The 22,905-nt window shown below is 37.0% G+C and overlaps 1 protein-coding gene across 1 annotated transcript; it reads right to left on the reverse strand.

Annotated features, from left to right (window-relative positions):
* Positions 1-20,627: 20,627 nt before the first annotated feature.
* On the reverse strand, positions 20,628-21,880 carry LOC142520767 (zinc-finger homeodomain protein 11-like). Its single transcript, XM_075623887.1, has one exon. The coding sequence runs from the start codon at positions 21,681-21,683 to the stop codon at positions 20,790-20,792; it is 894 nt and encodes a 297-aa protein (XP_075480002.1). The 5' UTR covers positions 21,684-21,880; the 3' UTR covers positions 20,628-20,789.
* Between the last annotated feature and the right edge of the window lie 1,025 nt (positions 21,881-22,905).

Consider the following 22,905-nt stretch of genomic DNA (forward strand, 5'->3'; position numbering starts at 1 on the left):
ATCTAAAGCTCATTAAAGTCCTGGCAGAGTCTTTTGTGGATTGGAGTATTGAGCGAATTCCCCGAGATGAGAATGGTGAAGCAAATGCCTTAGCTAAAATGGCCGCCTCCTTTTCAGAAGTCAATACTCGAGAAGTATTTCATGTTACTCGCTAATTTTTTCTACTGAGGAGGAGGTGCTGCCAGTGCAAGAGGATTCATGGATGACACCTCCGATCAAATTTATTGCCCATAATGTATTACCTGAAGATCGAGCTCAAACCCAAAAGATCAAAAAACAAGCTCACAGGTTCGTTCTTTTAAATAACATCTTATACAAGAGATTATACCAGGGACCTTTGTTAAAATGCTTAGCTATGGGAGAGGTGGAGTATGTCCTCCTGTAAATACATGAAGGATGTTGCGGGGAGCATCTTGGAGGAACAGCGTTGGCCCGGAAAGCAATGCTGGCTGGATTCTGATGGCCGAGCATAAGCCAAGACTCTTCTAGGGTGGTCCGAGTCTGTGAAGGATGTCAACATCATTCTAACTTTCAGAACATCCCGGCTACTCCTATGAAGCCTATTTGGGCATCTTGTCCCTTCGACCAGTGGGGCATGGATATTGTGGGACCTTTCCCAGTTGCTCGAGCTCAAAAGAATTTTATCCTGCTTGCAGTAGACTACTTCTCTAAATGGATTGAGGCTGAACCACTAGCTAGAATCACTGAGAAGGATGTGCTGAAGTTTTTGTGGAAAAACATTGTATGCCAGTTTGGGGTTCCCAGGAGATTAATTTCAGATAATGGAAGACAGTTTCAAGGAAAGAAGAAAACGTCCTGGTGCCAAGAAATGAAGATCACTCAGTCTTTCACCTCTGTTGCTTACCCTCAAGCAAATGGGCGGACAAAAGTAATAAATAGGATTATTGTTCAGGCCTTGAAAAGTCAGCTGCAAGGTAATGGAAAAGACTAGGTGAAGGAGTTTGTCTAGTGTTCTCTGGGCATACAGAACTACTCCACGATCACCTACTCAATAAACTCCTTTCAATTTGGTATATGGTTCTGAAGCAGTCCTACCTGTGGAAATAGGGCAAACTTCCGCGCGGGTAAGATTACGATAATGATCAGAGCCGGGCAATGGAACTAGATCTGGTGGAAGAGAAGAGAGAGAAAAAAATGATTCGGATGAAAGCTTATCGGGGCCAAGTTAGGAAATCATATAACAAGCGAGTCCGGATCCGAGACTTTCAGACAGGCGATCTGGTAATGAAAAAAGTCAATCCAGCTGGAGATGTGGGCAAGTTGGATGCTCGGTGGGAAGGACCTTATAAAATTATTCAGAAAGTTAGCCCTGGAGCATTTTATTAGGAGGATGCTCAGGGACGCTCTGTTAAGCGATCATGGAATATTTTTCACTTGAAAAAATATTATGCTTAAAATGTATCTGTTATCTGAAGTGACAATGAAGCTCTTTTCTTACCAAAAAATGTGTGAAATATTATATCTAAAACCGAGAGGCATGAGGCCCCAGTTACCTATAAGTTCAGGGACCCGTACCCTGGTCCGGGGCTCCATACCCTAGTTATTTATTAAGCTCAGGGACCCGTATCCTGGCTCGGGGCTCCGTACCTCAACCATTCATTAAGTCCAGGGACCTGTACCCTAACTCGGGCCTCCACACCTCGACCACTCATTAAGTCCAGGGATTCGTATCCTGGTTATTCATTAAGACCAGGGATCCATACCTTGGCCTAGGGCTCCGTATCCTGGTTATTCATTAAGCCCAGGGACTTGTACCCTTGCTCGGGGCTCCGCACCTAAAAGAAAAGGAGCAGCGAAGCAGTATATGAATGAGAAGAATCTAATTATTTCTAAGGCAGGGTATTTTGTAAATATTCTCATGCTATCTACGAAAGACACGATGGGTAAAAAGAAAAGTATTTTATTAAAGAAATCTCGAAGGCAAAGATTACAATAAAAAGGAAAGAAACTTACAATCCTAGTCTAAATCTATGGGACTTGAGCCTCGCTGCTCCTTTTCTTTTAGGTGCTTCTCCTCTTCAGCATCCTTGAGAAGGGATGCTATGGCCCGTCTAAAATCAGGGAAGTATTCCCTATCTTCCGGAAGAAGCCCAACTTCTTCAAATTTCTCTCGGCATTTAAGCTAGTCTGGAAGAAAATGTAGGCTTGATCTTCAACTGCCTTCTGGAATTCAGGAGACTAGAGGAAGGAGGCTCGCCACTTATCTAGGTTATATTCGGAATCAGCCAGGTCAGCCTCATCAACAATCGTCCGGGATTATTGGCTCTCCTTTTCCTCAGACAAAGAATGATTTTCTGACTCTAAAAAAGAGATCTCGGGCTTTTGCCAGATCCACTTGAGTTATTTGCTATTGCTGGTTGGCCTTATCTAAAGCATTGCGGATGCCAGCCATTTCTTCCTCGTGAGCTGATCGAAATCGGGAAAGCTCTCCTTGCAATTGCTTTTGTAGATCTTGAGTAGTCCGGGCTTGACCGCTTTCTCTTGTAGCTACCGCAGCCGTTTCTTCAAAAGCAGATACCAGCATTTGAACACCCTGTTCAGAAGGAGTTAAAAAAAAAGAGAAAGAGATCAGGAGGACTTACGGAAAAGATCCGGTTTGATCCTTCGAAGAGCTTAGAGGTCGGGAGGGATCTCTTCAAATGTGTCTCCTCAGCAGGAAGAAGCATCTGCTTGAGGAGCTTGACTCTGGTTGTAGTGGCTCCCTCCAAGAAGAGATTAACTCAGTCTCCTGACATGCTGGATTGGAAGGGCTCATTAAGTGGATGATTTTGTATAGGAGGGGTGGATTGGGCTGTCCTGGAGGTGTCTTGATCTTCTTCTTTGTTGCTTTCCAGAAGGACAAGCTCCGGGCTTGCCATAGCTTTTCTCTTCCTTTGGATAAGAGGAACATGGTCCGCTGAATCTTCATGAGAATCAGTTTGAACCATTTCCCTCTCTTGCTGATGCTCCACCAGGGCAGAGTCGTCCATCCGGGCCACCTCTTCCTCGGCCGCAGATAATTGGGTCCCAGAGAGCGTGGGCAAGACCGGTTTTTTCTTCTCAGCAGCTGCTTTCCGGGCTGCAAACTTTTTCTCCTTGGTCGCCTTCTCGGCCGCCCACCTCTTGGCGAAGGCCTCTTGTATTTCGAAGTTGTCTATCAAGAGTAAAGGAAAGAGCAAAGCAGAGTTATCAAAAATCAAGTATACATTAAAAGAATAAAAAGAAGTAAAGGAAATGTTCATAGTTGGAAATTATCAGGTTGAGCGCCCGAGCCAGCCACTTCATCTACCAGCCGGTCGAGAGGGTCCTCCACCCGGGTAATCAACGTATAAGCAAGCATATTTTCCTCTGAAATGTGGGTAGAAAAGAAGAACTTTTGCCCCTCCACCAATTCTTGGCTTCGGAGGTAAGGCTCCTCAAATTTTTAAGATTTGGTAAGAGAAGGTTGTGAAGGAAGAGTGGGGAGGAAACCGGTCAAGCAGGGAATGGAAGTCGGTTGGAGAATGAAAAAGAAACGTCATTTCCATCCTTTCTGGGAGGAAGGGATATCATCAAAGAATCGAGATTTTAACCGGACAGACAATGAGAAGGCATTATCTCCCATCCGACAAACAAAAAAGTAGTAGAGAATAAGGGGGTTGATGAGTAAATTGTGCATTTTAAAGAAAATATAGGCCGAGGCCATAATCGGGAAAGAGTTCGGGTGGAATTGGTTTACTGGTACACCATAGAACTTGGCAACCTCAGTATAGAAAGCAGGAATATGGAATCGAAGGCCATTCCTAACCTGGTCCCTGAAGAAAGTAGTGAAACCAGGCGGAGGGTGATCAACCCTGTCAAAGGGGCCGGGAATCAAAATGGGAAAAGAAGGAGGAATAGAGCCGAGATCCCTAAGTTCCTCGTCCGCTACCGAGCGCAAAGTGCTGCTCATTGAAGAAAACCAAGGAGGTCCTGGATTCTCAAGGGGAGAAGGGCTGGAAGCTCGAGTTTTGCCCTTACCCTTGTCTTTTTTCAAAACTCGGGACGGGCCAGCAGAGGAAGGCTTGGATTTTAGTGTTTTGGTTTTTAGAGAAAGGTCGGTGGAAAAACGTTTTGGGGAGGAGAAGGAGGTGAATCGAAGCGCATCGCGGTAGACTCATAACTAGATGAGCCTCACGCATTCGCTCCAGAGGTAGAAGAAGTGGAATTTGACATATTTAAAGAGAAATGCAAGAAAGAACTTACGAGATTAAGTGATTGAAGGATATTTTGGTTGGAAACCGACGGAACAGAGGAGCGCAATACGCTGGAGATGTTAATGAAGTTTTGGAGAGAACGAGGAATTGTAAAAGTGGCAAATGAAATGGGTTTGTTGTTTTATGTAGGTGAGAGGAATGGATCTCAACCGTTGATCTAAGGATAAATCGGACGACGAGGAGGTGTCTCGGAAATTGTGCGGGTAAATGAAGGACAGGCTCGAAGATCGAGGTGTCTCAGACTGATAGCATTCTCGGAATTCGAAACGTTTTGGGCCATTCAAATTCTATGGCATGCGTCATCATGACATCAGCCCTACCACCCGAGAATATGAAACGACAAAAATATTTTAAGCCCGGGAGACATGAGGCCCCGACATCTTATTCTAAGCCCGGGAGACATGAGGCCCCGACATCATATTCTAAGCTCAGGAGACATGAGGCCCTGACATCTTATACTAAGGCCGAAAGACATGAGGCCCCGGAATCTTATTCTAAGCCGGGGAGAAATGAGGCCCATGTACCCTATTTCATGTCCAAGAGGCATGAAGCTCTGATGCTTTTATAAGAATTGATTATCTTTCTATTTGAGTCCAAGCATGACTGTTCGGGACAGCGAGTAAGATTCTAGCCCGACTATTTAAGGGAGGGGTGGTGATACCCCCAGAAGATCTCGGGTCATGGATGACCTGGGACATTAAATGTGTCGCGTGAATCGTGGTGAATTTGCAGCAGGAGCTTATAAGTAGTCGGACAGGTGAATGTCCAAGACATCTTTACCCCAGGCTACCAGAAACCCGGGCTTTCAAACAAACTCCGGGGAGGCTTTCTACCTGGGCTACATCGAAAGCAGCACCTCACTTGAGTGCACAAGTATGGGATACCTTATGCTTAGCAATCATTACTGTTAGAATCGCAGGGGTTTGGCGTGTCAGAAAAGTTGTCAAAAAGTAGACTGTGTGCAGCCATATTGCCCTAATTAGTAAGTGAGCAATAAAAACAAAGTAATCATGGATTTTTTTCCTATAAATAACAGGTACGATTTATATTCAAAGATCTTTGGCAGATTCACACATTCATGTATATTCACATATATACGAGCCTTTTTTATTTTCATATGTTAACTTAAGCATCGGAGAAGCTATGTCGGACACACATCCGGTGCCCATCACGAGTTCATCTTCTTGTTTCCAGGACACGGTTGCGGCCATAACACACAGATATATCTTCATCTCAAGGTATATTTTTTGACTCATTTTTCCTTAACAAACTTCATATTTGATTCGGTGAATTGTCCTAATCCAACTCAACCATTTCACTCGTATCACATCAGTACAATTCAAATGTTTTGAATCATACCAACCAGATATCATACAGTAAATGTTATATTTTAATAACTTTAGAAAACTGTTATTATTTGAAGATACCTTATTTATTATACTATTCACATGTTGACCAAATTTTTAATTATAGAACAAAGGTCGGCGAATATTGAATTTGTGACCATAATAATGATTGAGTTCCAATTAATAAGTAGAGGGCTGAATAGTTTCGTGAAACTTTTTTTAATATTTTCAATTGCTTTTATAATAACTCACACATACACACATATATATTTATATATATAAATAGTGTTAAATTTTTAATGCGAAGTGTTTCTAGTTTATTGAACAAAACATCTGTTTGTTAAAAAGAAGATTGTGGGACTCTCACGTAAGAATATGTCTCTTGTAAGACGATCTCACGAAACTTTATCTGTGAGACGGATCAACTCTACCAATATTCACAATAAAAAATAATATTATTAGCATAAAAAGTAATAATTTTTTTATTAATGACACAAATAAGATATTCGTCTCACAAAATACGACATGTGATACCATCTCACACAAGTTTTTGCCCCACCTTAAACATTTATTGATTTTTTTTAATTCGTTATTTAAAATTGAGGTTTAGTCTCTCGGTTTTTTTTACAATTATAAATATAAATTAAATTAATTATAAAAAAACCTTTACAAACACACGACATATAAAAAAAAACGCTAATATATATTAATGCAAGCAAATGAGATTTGGAATGATACGCATGTTAATTAATTTTCTTGCCGCTATAGCAACCAACCAAAAAATGGCGATTGGCTTAGAGCACCCGCATTAGTGGCGTGTTATAACACCCACCACCTCATCAAAAATCGTAGGGTCTACATGCCACATACACATTACATTAACACATCTATTCTCTCACATTCATTTTAATATTCACACTCATTATTTGTAGGTCCCGCTGTCCACTCATTCATCTTATTCTTACTTTAAATTAAATAAATTCAATTTCAAATTTTTTAAGAAATTTAAATTATTATTATTTTATATTAATAATAATATGTTTTTATATATTTAGTACGTAAAATAATTTAATTCTATGAGTGTCACTTATTTAAAATTAAAAATTTATTATAAACCTAAAATAAAACGGTACAACATATAATAATAAATAACACTTGCATAAAAATAAAAGAAAATAAATTAAACTAAAGAGAAGATGCAAAATACTAGTTCAAGGAAACAACGTTTAGCGACGGTTTGTGGAAATCCATCGCAAAAAGCGACGGTTTTGAAGTAGGGGCGTTCATAAAATATAAAATATAATTAAAATAATTCAAAATACGTGGGGTCTGCGTGTCAGCAAATCAGCGACGGTTTTTGAAAAGAGCGACGGCTTTTTAGAAACCGTCGCTAATTGTCCAATTTTTTAAAAAAAATAAACTGACACAGGGCGTTCAATCCTCTCTCCTGTGAGTGGACGTTATAACGCCCACTCACAATGGAGAGGGGTGTTAAATAGGTGTTATAATTGTGGGTGCCCTTAGTTGCCTTACAAGTTAAAATTCAAATAATTTATAGAATTTAAAATCTTCCAATGAAAAATATAATTTATTGGTGAGCACATATATCGATCCCTAGGTTTTATCAATTTGGTTTGAATCCTCCAGGATTACGATAACTTTGTTTTTGGAACAATTTATTGTGCACAAGAAAATTTCAAAATTAAAAAAAAAATAGTTATGTGATTTAATAATGTTGCATATCTAATAGATAATAACAGAATATAACTAAACTTAATTCAAGAAGAAAACTGAATATCAACGAACAAAAGTTTTCTAAGTCGATCAGAGTTTAACTAACTATCGAGCCAAACTGATGGTGTATTATTGAAAGGCAAAAAAGGATACCGAGAGGCAAACTGATCAATGGATAATTGACGAAGGCAAATTGATAGAAATTTATTTCAGTCGATTAGTCAGCTCAAATCCAAACATTATATGAAGATTATTAGTATACTCGGTAATTAAGAATCAGAGCCCATCTGATATATCAAATAAAGTTTTCTGTATTAACAGCTATGGCTTATGTATACCCAACAGAATTTCCGAATTACCAGAAATATACGATCTGTCAGAAAGGACGATGACATTAAAATAACGACATCTGTATTTGGAAATGGATACATGATTTAAAAAGATGACTGTTGCAGATAAAGCTTATAAACAGATCAGTTAGATAAACTTTTTAATCTTTCTGAATCTTTGAATCCTCCGAACTTCTGAATTTCTTGAAAAAGTTTTCTGTGAGCCAAATTGATCAAAGCAAGCACACGCGGATAAGTTAAAATCTGATCAACTGAAGATCAATTTGTTCTTAGAATTCATTTGTGAAATTCTTGTAATTGAGATTAAGAAATCTTACTGCTCATTTGATTAAGATTAAAGTTTACTAATAATTTCAGTTAGTCAGTAATAAGTCCTATTGAAGTGAATGATTTTAAACTATTTGTAATTACAAAACCTTTTAGTGCAATCCTTTCACAAAGAAGAAAGGGTGACGTAGGAATATTGAAATCTCTGAACATCCAGAAACAAATATGTGCAGACTTAAATTTTAGTCTACCAGCATTTACTTTCTGTTTGATAACTCAGCTGATTTTTTATTTAAGCCATTTTTTCCCAAACAGTTTCACTCAATCTATTTTCACACAGTTTCCATTGTTGACTTGCTGAGAACCTAACTGACAAGAATTTAATTTCATTGTTGTTAACACCGCCTAAATATTTGAAAATTGTTGAGATTATTTATTTACTCCTTTTTAATTAATATTATATCTTAAGAAAATGTATATTAGTGGACTGAAACCATGAATGGACCGATAAATGATAAAAATGTAATTTTATCAAAATTTAATATATCAAGAACAAAATATGTGAGGATGTAATCGAGTCGAGCCGAGCCGAACTCTTGAATGTTTGAGTTTGGTTCGTTTATAATCGAGTCGAGCTCGAGTTTTATTTATCGAATATATGCATGGCTCACGAGCATATTCAAGCCTTTATCGAGCTTAAACAAGCTTAATAAATATGAATTATACATTTAAATTTTCATTAAATTAATTAAAAAGTAAATTATGTATTTAAAGAAAAATATATTATTCTTATTAAAATTTATAAATTTATTATAATAAATAAATTTAATAGATTTTTCTATATATTTCATAAATAATATGCAAAATCAATAAATCAAATATCAAAACTATTATTTTTCATCTAAAAGATTACTCGTGAATTTACCAACGAACATGTTCACGAGCTAATGAGCCGAATACTGTAAAGCTTGAGTTTGGTTTGTTTATCTTAACGAGCCTCATTAAACGAGCTGAAACGAGCTTTTATCGAATCGAGCTTCGAATAGCTCACGAACGGTTTGGTTCGTTTACATCCCTACATATAATGATCCTTGAGTTTCATTAATATTTGGTGTAGTCGAGAGGAAGCAAAGTTTTTATTTTGATCCTAACTGCCACCAACCACGTTTGTGTACCATTGAACCCTGTTAAGCCAAGTATAAAGAACATTTCATATAAATTATCATAATATATACATAGATCTCTAAAAATCTAAAAAAAATTAATATAGTCAATCAATCTTTCTCATGACACGATTAATAGAATAAACGTTTTGATCAGCTTTCACTTTGATAAATTTCATTCTCCATTTAAAAAGATATCCATCCATTTTTTTCAAGTAATTCATAATCGTCGAATGAGATGAAAATCTTTATTGTCGACATTGTTACTGAAGAATCGGAAACTAAACGAAAGCTTTAGGAAAAAAGAATGAGATTTAGGTATTCTCTGTTCTTTCAGCCACATAGGTTCATGAATTATAAATTTATATTAGTTCAATTTACACTATTATTCAACATTATCAGTATCTAATAAATTGGACCGAGTTGGATGACTGTTTCGCCTTTAATAGACATAGATTAATTAGAAGAAAAGTTGCCACAAATTTTGATCGAACAACCTGCAGCTAAGAATTGATTGTAAACATTCAATTTTGAACAACTAAGAATGAACAAAGTCACGAGCATTAATTAATAATAATTATAATCACAGCCATATTCTGAGGGATTATTCCATGCCTGCAGGGGTACATCCAAGGGACGGAATTTTTTCTGGTCCAATTTTTTTTTTAATTTTTTTTTCCCATGAAATGGAATCTCAATCATTCATATACAGTATCGAACGAATCTATTCTAAGACTTTCACATGTGAACCTAAAAGGGAATCCTCAAATCTGAAACTCTACGCACCTCTATCTTCTGGTAGTTAAATAACAAATTAATGATAAATAACAAAAATATCGAAAGTAATATTTAAGATAGACAAAAATTTGTGTAAGATGGTTTCACGGGTCGTATTTGTAAAACGGATCTCTTATTTGGGTCATCATGAAAAAGTATTACTCTTTATGTTAAAAGTATTACTTTTTATTGTGAATATCCGTAGAGTTGACTCATCTCACATATAAAAATTTGTGAGACTGTCTCACAAGACACTTACTTATTAAAATAATAAAACATAAATACAAAAAAAAAAGATATTCTCTTGCCAGCCAAAAGCAATGTTTAAAAAAGATGTCAGAGATATGCAATAATGTCAACATGTAAAATAAACATATAGGACACATCAAAGCCAAAAATAATAATAATTCTTCCAACAAATCCAAAAAAAAAAACTGAATAAGCTTTTCAATTTAATTGTAAAAAAATAAAATATGACGAAAACAAAGTAAAAATTGTCTATAATTTCTAATTAATTGGCCAAGATTTTGTCTTAATTTTAATATAACAAGTTGTTTTTGTTTTATTTTTTACTCCCACTTTCGCCACAGTTTCAAATTGTATTTAAACATATAAATAATATCCAACATCACGAAATAACTGAGAGATGGATATATACCCACTTTAACTATTATTATTTATTTTAGTACTTCGACGAAAATTGAACTAAAAATATAAAAAGCTATTATCATAAAAAAATTTGTGTCATGTTCCGAGATCAGAGTTAATTGACACCGACGTTGTTTTACACTCACATAATCAAAAACAACAATTCTTCTAATATGTTATAAACAAAAATCAGTTTATAACTCATAATCAAACGAAAATTTATCTTTACAACGAAAATTCTCGAAAGCGATAAAAACTATGCGGAAGCGTTTACAACGGAAAAAATATAAAATTTAAAACGAACATAAATTTAAATTAAATTCGTCCTTCACCAACCTCAAAATTGGTCGTGTTCCTCTTTCTCTATTTGATCTTCAGGCTTATCTGGGGAGGAAGAGTAAGGAGTGAGTGATATAGTCGTCACTCAGCAAGTGGTAACCGTTCGAGCACATACATAACAAATATACATGAATTGTGAAGAAAAGCGTACCATGCATAACATAATTCATATCATAAGCATATCTTGGCCTAGGAACTGAGATTCCTTTAATTTCCATAATTTATTGATATCAAATCCTAATTTTTAATTCTATAAGGGGGCGAAGCCGTATAATGATTATAATTTCACCGTTTAAGGGCCATAAACATATATAATACTGGGATTCTCGCTTATATCCAGTTGAATCATCATAGTACCAAAACATAAAACATATTATTATCGTATCAAGAAAGGGTAGAAACAGAATAACGGTGCTCGCTCGAAACTTTCAAAAACGAAATAATTCATATACAACATATTTTAAAACAAGCCCACTTTCCTCATATCTGGATGGGAAAAATGCGAGGGCACTGCTTCTTGACTAGGATTTTCGAATCCTCATTGAATATGGACTGCGGCTGTGGGGACCCGGACGCTAATTCATTCCTTAATCGTCTTTAGGAATAATCCAAACAATTATAATAAACAGGGTCTAATTTTTTTTTTTTTAAATACAAAGCGGAAACGTAATGTAATTCAATTCAGATTACATACTAAACATAAACATATAAATCTTGTATTATCTACAATAATTCAACTAGGTTCAACTATATCTCAGTGCTGAATCCTATGTTGCTTCGAAGCCCGGATCTCCACGCTATCTAGTCCAGCCTCTTTCTCTTCTTGACCCTGATCCTATCTCACCAGTTGCCATGCACACATACAAACAAGACAACAGCCGGATAACTCCGGTGAGAATTACATTCTCAGTATAAATCATGTATACATGCAATCATAAAAACAATATAAAAGCATATAACAGATATGTCTAACATGTATTCAAATCAGAATATAAATCCATATCAAGAATAAATCCTATTCTAAACATGTACCATCATCAGGAACATAAATCAATATATATCATATTCTGGAACATAATCAACATGAATCAATATAACTGTCAATTAGACTCATGACTTCACATTTAAGACTAGACTCAATCCTAGTCTAGGGATCCCGGTTTCCAGAAGTTAGCATTCTCATATCGACCAACAGTAATAGAAAAGACTCCAGTTATATCCACGTTGATAGGGTATCGATCACCAGTAATAGAAGAAATACCAATTCTATCCACATCGATATGGTATCGATCACCAGTAATAGAAGAAGCTCGTATTCTATCCACATCGGTATAGTATCGATCACCAGTAATAGAAAGAACTCCGATTCTATCCACATCGATATAATATCGATCACCAGTAATAGAAAAAGTTATGATTCTATCCACATCGATACGGTACCGATCACCAGTAATAGAAGAAGCTCCGATTCTATCCACATCGATATAATATCGATCATCAGTAATAGAAGAAGTTATAATTATATCCACATCGATAGCCAATCATCCGGTGACAGACTTTGGCACTATCGCCAATACACTATCTTGTGACATTGTGCAATGTGCCCGTGGCGATCCCACCACTATCGGCACTTCTGTCACAAGATTACTCGTCTAATACATGCTGTCTATAAATCAAGAGAACAAGTACATCAATCAAATCAATACAATAAGGTAAAGTATGTGATTTAGGGAAACTCGAGCCAAACCTCACTCGAGTTGTGCAATCCCAACTCAACATTAATTTATACCTTTATCTTCTCGGTCCGATGAAGACGAAGTATCGAAGTCAACTCTGTCCATACCCAATATGATAATGACAATCGAATAGATACAATATCAGTATATAACTCAGTTTAAAACCTGTTCTGATTAATACTCAAATCAAAACATAATCTGATCAATGCCAATCGACATATGATATCACAATACTATCTCAATCAATACCGAATCTGATCAATATCAATCAACTGATGTTTCGACGGCATAACAATACAGTCTCGATAACCCCGTCAATTCCAACACCACAGATATAATATCAGAACTCATAATCAATATCGGTGCAACTCATAATTTCAATAACAATACAAATCTGATATCGAATCTCAATTAATCAATTCCAAAAATCATAACAATTACATAATCAGTCCATTCTTTAATCTGACTTCGATTCTATGATGTCTAACATGTCAAGAACATCATATATGACGTGTATTCAATTCCAACAACATCATAATTTCAGAACATGTCAAAACGTAACAAAACTTACGTCCAGTTGTAGTCTGCGTTGATAGGAACTTAATACTGAAGTCGGATTCAAAATCAGACGGGCGGATCTCGTAAAAATCGAAATTCTACGATTTGGAACCCTTTTTCCCTTTCCTCGAGCTTCTCCCTCGATTTCTTCTGAAATTAACGTTTGTATGTATATATATATATCAAATCGCATGCCAATGAAACGTGGCTGATTTTTAATCTGCATGTCTCGCGCATATGCGCGACCCCAACCGGCGCATATGCGCGAGACCTACTGGTCTCGATGCGCTGCTTCACAATTGCTGGCGCATATGCGCGCCTCAACTCCGCGCATATGCATCAAAGGTTCTGTCTCAAAACTTTGGCTACAGGACTACTCGCGCATATGCGCGCACACAAGTCGCGCATATGCGCGAGACCTTCTGGTCACGCACCACTCTTTCCGCACAACTCGCGCATATGCGCGCCTCCATCCGGCGCATATGCGCCAACTGCTCTGCCATGCTCGCGCATGTACGCGCATTCCAGCCGCGCATGTGCGCGAATACACACCTTTGCACATATATTCACGTCTTTTCTCACCTTTCCCGGTCCACTCCGTTCCGTCTATAATCACATCAATTAATCACTAACTCATTTCAGATTAGCTTCAGATTACGGTAATAAAATCTCGGGCATTATATTTCTCCCCCTCTAAGATACGATTTCGTCCCCGAAATCACAGGCAATCAAATCAGATAAAGAAAGAAATGTATAATAGAGGTTAATTAGAAAACTCATTGCAATGCAAAAATTCTGAAATTTCAGTCTCATATCGGATTTTGTTTCCCAAATAGTTTCTTCAGTATCATAACGCCTCCATTGAACTTTCACAAACGGAATAGTCTTCTTTGATACCCTGACGACTTTACTGTATGTTCAACAGCAGAATAGTCTTCATTCTGGATTTTCATTCTTTCACGCATCCCTGATTTCAATTTGAAGAAGAATTCAAGAAGTATAATATCATCATACTACTTAAGATCATTCTGATAAAATCAATTGCGAATGCTAGATATACAACATCCGTATATACCAATCAACCGCTCATACCCAATCAATATCATCAGCTGTTATCAAATGCAATCTCAGATATCACCGTAATATCGTTCCCATTCAGCGGAAATCTGCAGTACTCACTGTACAATGTCTTGTCTGTGGCTATCTCAATACTCGTTTGATAGCTATCATTATACAATAATTCATAAAATGACAAGACATCAGGTCACTAGTGCCAAAATCCAGCACTACAGTTCCTGGATATCCTCCAGTATCTAGATAGTTTGCTCCGACTATCCGTCAATCTATAATACATAGATAAAAAAATCATGCTATACATTCTGCCAACAGTACTAAATCAACCAAGAATCACTGTATGATATAATTAACTCTGGCATTCAATACCATCTGAGCCCTTTTCTGACATACCTCTCAGTCGTCTTGTCATATCTGTACGTCATCCTGTACCTATACACATATGCCGATTTGAACAATCGTTCAATCATAACCACATCCTGGTACATTCTTGGCATGATTTCGGTAAGTCTATCACCAGATCCATAGAATTATACTCCTATTTCTATTCAGGAATCGATAATCTGTATAACCAATTTCCTGGTTTCTATCTTCCTATCTTCATCTGTCAGCGATTTAGACATTTCAATACAAATTCTGACATAACTGATTTTGTTTGTTTACATCAAAACTGTCCGTTCGAATTATCACACATCTCGTATTATCAGAATAATACTGACTCTACTACTGTGTGCCTCTGACAATACTTGTTATTTCAAATTCGAAATATATGGCACAAACAAATCAGCTAATTATATAAAATAAAGCATTACCTACCTGGTATTCTGATTGACACACTGTTCTGACTATCGAAATCAAGTTCTGAACAATCTGATCAAACTTCGGAACTGCAGAAATTTTCAACATCAGCTCTGAGCCGGCTTGACTGTATATAATCTCAATGGTTCATGTAATCAATCAATATACTATCTTCAGATATCCTAGACTCTGAATACAATCTGTTGCAATCTGGATTCATAGCCGAACAATTCTGTATACAACAATCTCAGTTCCCAGAATATTCAATACAAATTTCAACTGTTCGATTCCATCAATCATACGCTGCGAATATATCAAGATCTCATAGATAAAACGAGCATAAGGTCATCAGAACACTTCGGAACACAGGATTTATCAACCCATACACAGAACTGAAATATTTCCCAGAGGAACACATAATCAGATGTAACTCTAACTCTCAGGCATTAAATCTTCTAACTGACATTTCAATTCTTTCAATTCAATCAATATCATTCTGTACAGAAGTCTACAATAAAATCCATACCTGATATCAAATCAAGGCTGAAGTCGCTCCCCCTGATATAAGACAAACCCGACTTTCATCTGGAACGACTATAGCAACTCTCCTGCTACTGACAAATCATTTCCAGATAGGCTCATCTTCAGTAATCAACTGAATACATAAGGAATTACTCCATTCTTTTCGATAATCATCGAATCATACATAATACGGATATCAAGGAATTCAAAATCGAGAATCCTTACCGTATATCATTCGTTCATCGGCCATTTCAGGTCCGAATCTTACCATCTCCTGGCAAGAATCTATAATAGTTCTGTACTTGTTAGAATATCAATATCAATAATGTAATCAGAATCAGATAACACAAGTACAATACAATCTAATTCAATCTCATTCTCTTTTTACTGCAGTACACAATATATCACATAATTCACTGATATCAATTCCTCTCCCCAAAAGGTACAAAGATCAATACTACAGTAATACAGACCCAGCAGGTACAACATATATCAATACAACTCAGTCAAAGATAATCGTAGGGAATGCATTAGTATATATCAATACATATGCAACATAATCATAAAAGATTATTACCTGCCTCTATATCATCACGTGTGTCCTGGGTCTGTTCCTCGATCACTTCCACCAGATGATTCTGCTCCCTGAAATCTTCGGGAACCTTTCTGTGGACAGACTCTAGCAAAGTGTCCCTGCTGTTTACAGATATTGCACCTACCAGTCACTCTCTGGCACTGCTCCATAGGATGTCTCCCTCCGCAAGTCCTGCAATAAACTCCAGTATAACTCGAGCTAGAACCACTGGAGCTAGATGAACCGCTCCCTAACTTCTTGAACTGTTTCTTTCGAGCTTTCAGCAAATCTTGCTTCCCACTCGTACTGTCACTATCCAATCGGAGAGGGGATTGTTGTGTCTGGGGTTGCTTTGCACACAACCTTTCTTGTTGTCTAATCAGACTCGCCTCAGCTCTTTTTGCTTTATTCAAAGTATCAGCAAAATGGTAAGGTCGCTGCATATTTATCAATACAACTATCTCTGAATTCAATCCTTTGGTGAACTGCTCAGCTACAGCTTCATCATTCCCAGCTATCAGAGGAACAAAACGCAGTAGAGTAGAGAATTTAGCAACATATTCTTCAATATTCAGTTGGCCTTGTCTCAAATTCTCAAACTCTGCTCTCTTGTCCTCTCGGTACGATCCTGAGAAGAATCTTCGATAAAATTCAGCTTTAAAGACTTCCCACGTAATCACCGTACCCCGCTGTTCTAATACTCTTTTGGTTGTAATCCGCCAACTCCTAGCGACCTCGTGTAACTGATTGGGCACCAATTTAATTCTCTGTTCATTTGGATAATCAAATGAATCAAACAGTATCTCTATATCGTCTAACCAATTCTCACACTCCACTGGTGTCTCATTACCCTTCAGAATCAGCGGTTGAAACGATTGAAACCACTTCATCTGTATTTCCATCAAAGTTTCTGTCTCATCCATCTGATCAATCGAAGTATTACCCAATTCTCGAATTCTTCTGGGAGGGATATCTGATTACCACAAGGGTTAGTACCACATGAGATAAATCAATCTCAGTCCCTTCCTGATCAGCTTACCTTCTGATCAGGAATTGGTTCTGATTCATTTTCAAATCAAATAGATTACCAAATCAACTCAGCTATTCAGGTAACATGTATTTAAAAGCAGTAAACATAATATCATGCTAGCATACACAATGCAGGAAAGGAAACTCAATCTACCCCGATCATTCTCTTTTATCTCAATCTCAAGAACCTACAGTTCTAGAACCTACTGTTTAAGAACCTAATGCTCTGATACCACCTGTTGTGGGGACCCGGACGCTAATTCATTCCTTAATCGTCTTTAGGAATAATCCAAACAATTATAATAAACAGGGTCTAAATTTTTTTTTTTAAAATACAAAGCGGAAACGTAATGTAATTCAATTCAGATTACATACTAAACATAAACATATAAATCTTGTATTATCTACAAGAATTCAACTAGGTTCAACTATATCTCAGTGCCGAATCCTAAGTTGCTTCGAAGCCCGGATCTCCACGCTATCTAGTCCAGCCTCTTTCTCTTCTTGACCCTGATCCTATCCCACCTGTTGCCATGCACACATACAAACAAAACAACAGCCGGATAACTCCGGTGAGAATTACATTCTCAGTATAAATCATGTATACATGCAATCATAAAAACAATATAAAAGAATATAACAGATATGTCTAACATGTATTCAAATCAGAATATAAATCTATATCAAGAATAAATCCTATTCTAAACATGTACCATCATCAGGAACATAAATCAATATGTACCATATTCAGGAACATAATCAACATGAATCAATATAACTGTCAATTAGACTCATGACTTCACATTTAAGACTAGACTCAATCCTAGTCTAGGGATCCCGGTTTCCAGAAGTTAGCATTCCCATATCGACCAACAGTAATAGAAAAGACTCCAGTTCTATCCACGTCGATAGGATATCGATCACCAGTAATAGAAAAAATACCAATTCTATCCACATCGATATGGTATTGATCACCAGTAATAGAAGAAGCTCGTATTCTATCCACATCGGTATAGTATCGATCACCAGTAATAGAAAGAACTCCGATTCTATCCACATCGATATAATATCGATCACCAGTAATAGAAGAAGTTATGATTTTATCCACATCGATACGGTACCGATCACCAGTAATAGAAGAAGCTCCGATTCTATCCACATCGATATAATATCGATCATCAGTAATAGAAGAAGTTATAATTCTATCCACATCGATGGCCAATCATCCGGTGACAGACTTTGGCACTATCGCCAATACACTATCTTGTGACATTGTGCAATGTGCCCGTGGCGATCCCACCACTATCGGCACTTCTGTCACAAGATTACTCGTCTAATACCTGCTGTCTATAAATCAAGAGAACAAGTACATCAATCAAATCAATACAATAAGGTAAAGTATGTGATTTAGGGAAACTCGAGCCAAACCTCACTCGAGTTGTGCAATCCCAACTCAACATTAATTTATACATTTATCTTCTCGGTCCGATGAAGACGAAGTATCGAAGTCAACTCTGTCCATACCCAATCTGATAATGACAATCGAATAGATACAATATCAGTATATAACTCAGTTCAAAACCTGTTCTGATTATTACTCAAATCAAAACATAATCTGATCAATGCCAATCGACATATGATATCACAATACTATCTCAATCAATACCGAATCTAATCAATATCAATCAACTGATGTTTCGACAGCATAACAATACAGTCTCGATAACCCCGTCAATTCCAACACCACAGATATAATATCAGAACTCATAATCAATATCGGTGCAACTCATAATTTCAATAACAATACAAATCTGATATCGAATCTCAATTAATCAATTCCAAAAATCATAACAATTACATAATCAGTCCGTTCTTTAATCTGACTTCGATTCTATGATGTCTAACATGTCAAGAACATCATATATGACGTGTATTCAATTCCAACAACATCATAATTTCAGAACATGTCAAAACGTAACAAAACTTACGTCCAGTTGTAGTCTGCGTTGATAGGAACTTAATACTGAAGTCGGATTCAAAATCAGACGGGCGGATCTCGTAAAAATCGAAATTCTACGATTTGGAACCCTTTTTCCCTTTCCTCGAGCTTCTCCCTCGATTTCTTCTGAAATTAACGTTTGTATGTATATATATCAAATCGCATGCCAATGAAACGTGGCTGATTTTTAATCTGCATGTCTCGCGCATATGCGCGACCCCAACCCGCGCATATGCGCGAGACCTACTGGTCTCGATGCGCTGCTTCACAACTGCTGGCGCATATGCGCGCCTCAACTCAGCGCATATGCGCCAAAGGTTCTGTCTCAAAACTTTGGCTACAGGACTACTCGCGCATATGCGCGCACACAAGTCGCGCATATGCGCGAGACCTTCTGGTCACGCACCACTCTTTCCGCACAACTCGCGCATATGCGCGCCTCCATCCGGCGCATATGCGCCAACTGCTCTGCCATGCTCGCGCATGTACGCGCATTCCAGCCGCGCATGTGCGCGAGTACACACCTTTGCACATATATTCACTTCTTTTCTCACCTTTCCCGGTCCACTCCGTTCCGTCTATAATCACATCAATTAATCACTAACTCATTTCAGATTAGCTTCAGATTACGGTAATAAAATCTCGGGCATTACAGCGGCAGAGCTTCGCTACTCGATATAACTTAGAATGCAAAAATTCGAAAATTGAGCAGCACTTGAAGAGAAACTTTTCGAAAATATAGAGTGTTTGAATGATGCAAATTTCGAATGACCTGGGTGTGTTATTTATAGAGTTGAGGTGAAAATCTTATTCAAATTCGTTGAATCCTTCCAAATTTCGAGATACTTCTTCAATAATTTCGAGATAATTATTCCATAATTCGATATGCCTCTTCCATACATAATATCATGTCATAAATTGAAAAACGCGTCCACCAAGTATATTCCTATTTCTAATTTTGACCTTGGACTGGATGGTTGAATTTAAACTGTTTTCTTGTACATATTCATAATATGTCTGCATTGCACTGAAATTTTCTAGCTCCTTTGTTGAGAAAACTGTTTTGTATGCAATATTTACTTCCAATTAGATTGATTTACAGCCTAAAATTTTGAAATTACTATGTATCTTGCACTAAATTTTGAATTTCATGTATTTATTAGCTTGAAAAATTTTTAAATATCATGTATTATTTAATATTTCCGAATTTCTTATTATATAACATAGCACGAAGAATTCGAAAAATTATATCTTATACATATATGTGATCACCTAATAATTACATATCCAAAAAAGTTTGGGTTTTCACATTTTGAATAATAAAAAAGATATTAACCCGATTTTGTATTTTTTATGACGATGAAAACCACAATAGACGTTACCTTCCAATGCGCAGTACATCAATTCTGGAACTAACACAATAATACTAAAATCACCTTAACCAAGAAAACCACACCGAACACCATTTTCCATTTTTTATAACTGGAGACTAGATATCAACTTTTCCAATTCAAGAATTTTTTGAAAAAAGGAGAGAGCTAAAACAATATTAATTCTTGAATTAATAATTATAATTAGATTATGTATGTGAGTTACACATATTAAAAATGAAAATTAATTTGAAGTACCCCTTAATCTGCCTAATTAATCATATGGGAGGGAGATGAACAATTATTAGGAACATGAAAACGAACTCCTCCACCATTCTGAAAATGACCGCCATTAATATTACTGTTATCTTCGTTCTCCTTGTTGATTTTATTATCCGAGCTGTTCATTTCGCCGTTGATGTTAGCTCCGACGCTGTCCATTTTCCTCTTACCCGATGTGTTCTTGTTGTTGTGCATCCAGACCTTAAGCACCCCCTTCTCCACCCCGATTCCGCGGCAGAATTCTTCCACCGCCGCCCGATCGCATCCCTGCATTTTCCACCCGAGTTTCTCCGAGAATTCTTGCATTTTCTCCTTCTGTTCATGGCTGAATTTCGTCCTGAACCGCTTTCTCCGAACCGGGTTCCCCGCGATCGGCGTCACCGGCGCCCCCTGGTGCGTCTGCTCCTCCGTTGCCACCGCGGAGCTGAGGGTCATCATCATGTGCGGTGCGAGCTGGCAGTATGGCTGCTGCGGCGGGGGAGAGGGTGAGAGGGAGGAGCGCCGCGGGAGGGGAGGCTGCCGGAAGTCGAGGAACGGAGGGTTGCTGACGTTGGTGGGGGAGGCTTCCGCCGGATCTCGGCGGTGGAAGTTCCGGTGGCAGCCGCAGGCAGCGCAGGTGAGGGACGTGGGGTCGCTGTTGGTAGAGGACGGGGAGAGCATGAACTCTCCGCAGCCGTCCACGGCGTGGCCACCCAAGGCAGCTGCATGGTTCTTCATGCATTCTCTGTACGTCACCATCCCCAACAGCGCCGGCGGAGGGCGGTGGTGCAGCTTCTTAACCGCTCCATTGGTGATGGATTGAATTTGTGTGGGCGGTGGTGGGGTTTCGTTTCCAGAATCATCAGAGCTAGTGGATGGGGTTGAGGTTAAATCCAACTCCATAGATTTTTCAAGAAAATTAGTCAACAAATCTTTGAATTAGGGTTCTTAAAGTTGAACCTTGGAATGAAGGGCACTGAAAATGGTGAAAGCTGTCCTATTAATTTAGGGATTTCAAATTTGGGATTATATGCAAATTTAAGGATTTCCTTTGGATGGGATTACCATTATCTCACCAACAATTATATATTCCACTTCTTTTGTTTCATTTAACTTTAATCATCACACACCACTATTATAGTATATAGATATATGAGTAAATCTTTTGTAAGACGGTCTCACGAATTTTTATCTGTAAGACGGGTCAATTCCATCGATATTCACAATAAAAGTAATACTCTTTAACATAAAAATTAATATTTTTTTCATGGATGAGCCAAATAAGATATATGTCTCATAAAATACAACCGTCTCACACAAGTTTTTACATCCATTATATAACTTATATTAATATAGGGGGGACATGCGCTGCGTGTGATATGTAATTTTAAATAAAATTTACTAAAATTGAAATGGTACGAAATAAAATAAAATTAAAAAATATGAAACGTGAAATTTAGTATTTAAAGTCGATTTGCGTAATTATTAAAAAAATCAATATAATACAAAAAAACTCGATGAAAAACATATTTTTAGTAAATTTTAATCGAAATAAATATATAAGCACACATAGTGTGTAAACATATATACATGTTATGTATCTATACTATATTATTAAGTGTGAGCACATGATAATAACTACCTAGAAAGGACACCAATTTTACCCTTATATGATACTAATATTACACTTTTGTTTTTTGTTTTTTTTTTAAATTTCAAACATACTTTTATTTTTATTTTTTTTATTTCAACCATTTAAATATCAATTTAGTCCCTCCATAATTTGTCAAATTTTACTTTAGTCCAACGATAATAATAAAAAAAATTATACACGCGCGTGTGAAAAGTAACTAATAAAATGAATGTGTAAATGTACATAAATCAGATGAATAAATGAAAAGTAAATTGGAGAAAGATTTAGTTGAAAGAAAGTGGAGAGAGTGAGTAAAAAAATAAATAAGAGAAGGGTATTTTGTCAAAATAATGTCAACAACTTTGGTCATGGAAAATTAAAGGGGAACATTAAATGAGGTTGTTGTCATAAAACCAACAAATATATAAAGACAGATCTGTAATAAATATATCCTGTAGGGGTACATGCGTCTTTTCATATTTTTTAAGCGTA

The sequence above is a fragment of the Primulina tabacum genome, chromosome 12 (assembly GCF_025594145.1).
Source record: "Primulina tabacum isolate GXHZ01 chromosome 12, ASM2559414v2, whole genome shotgun sequence".
Classification (NCBI taxonomy): Eukaryota; Viridiplantae; Streptophyta; class Magnoliopsida; order Lamiales; family Gesneriaceae; genus Primulina; species Primulina tabacum.

Coding starts and splice junctions, on each gene's coding strand:
- LOC142520767 (XM_075623887.1), bottom strand. CDS start 21,683: ATGGAGTTGGATTTAACCTCAACCCCATCCACTAGCTCTGATGATTCT.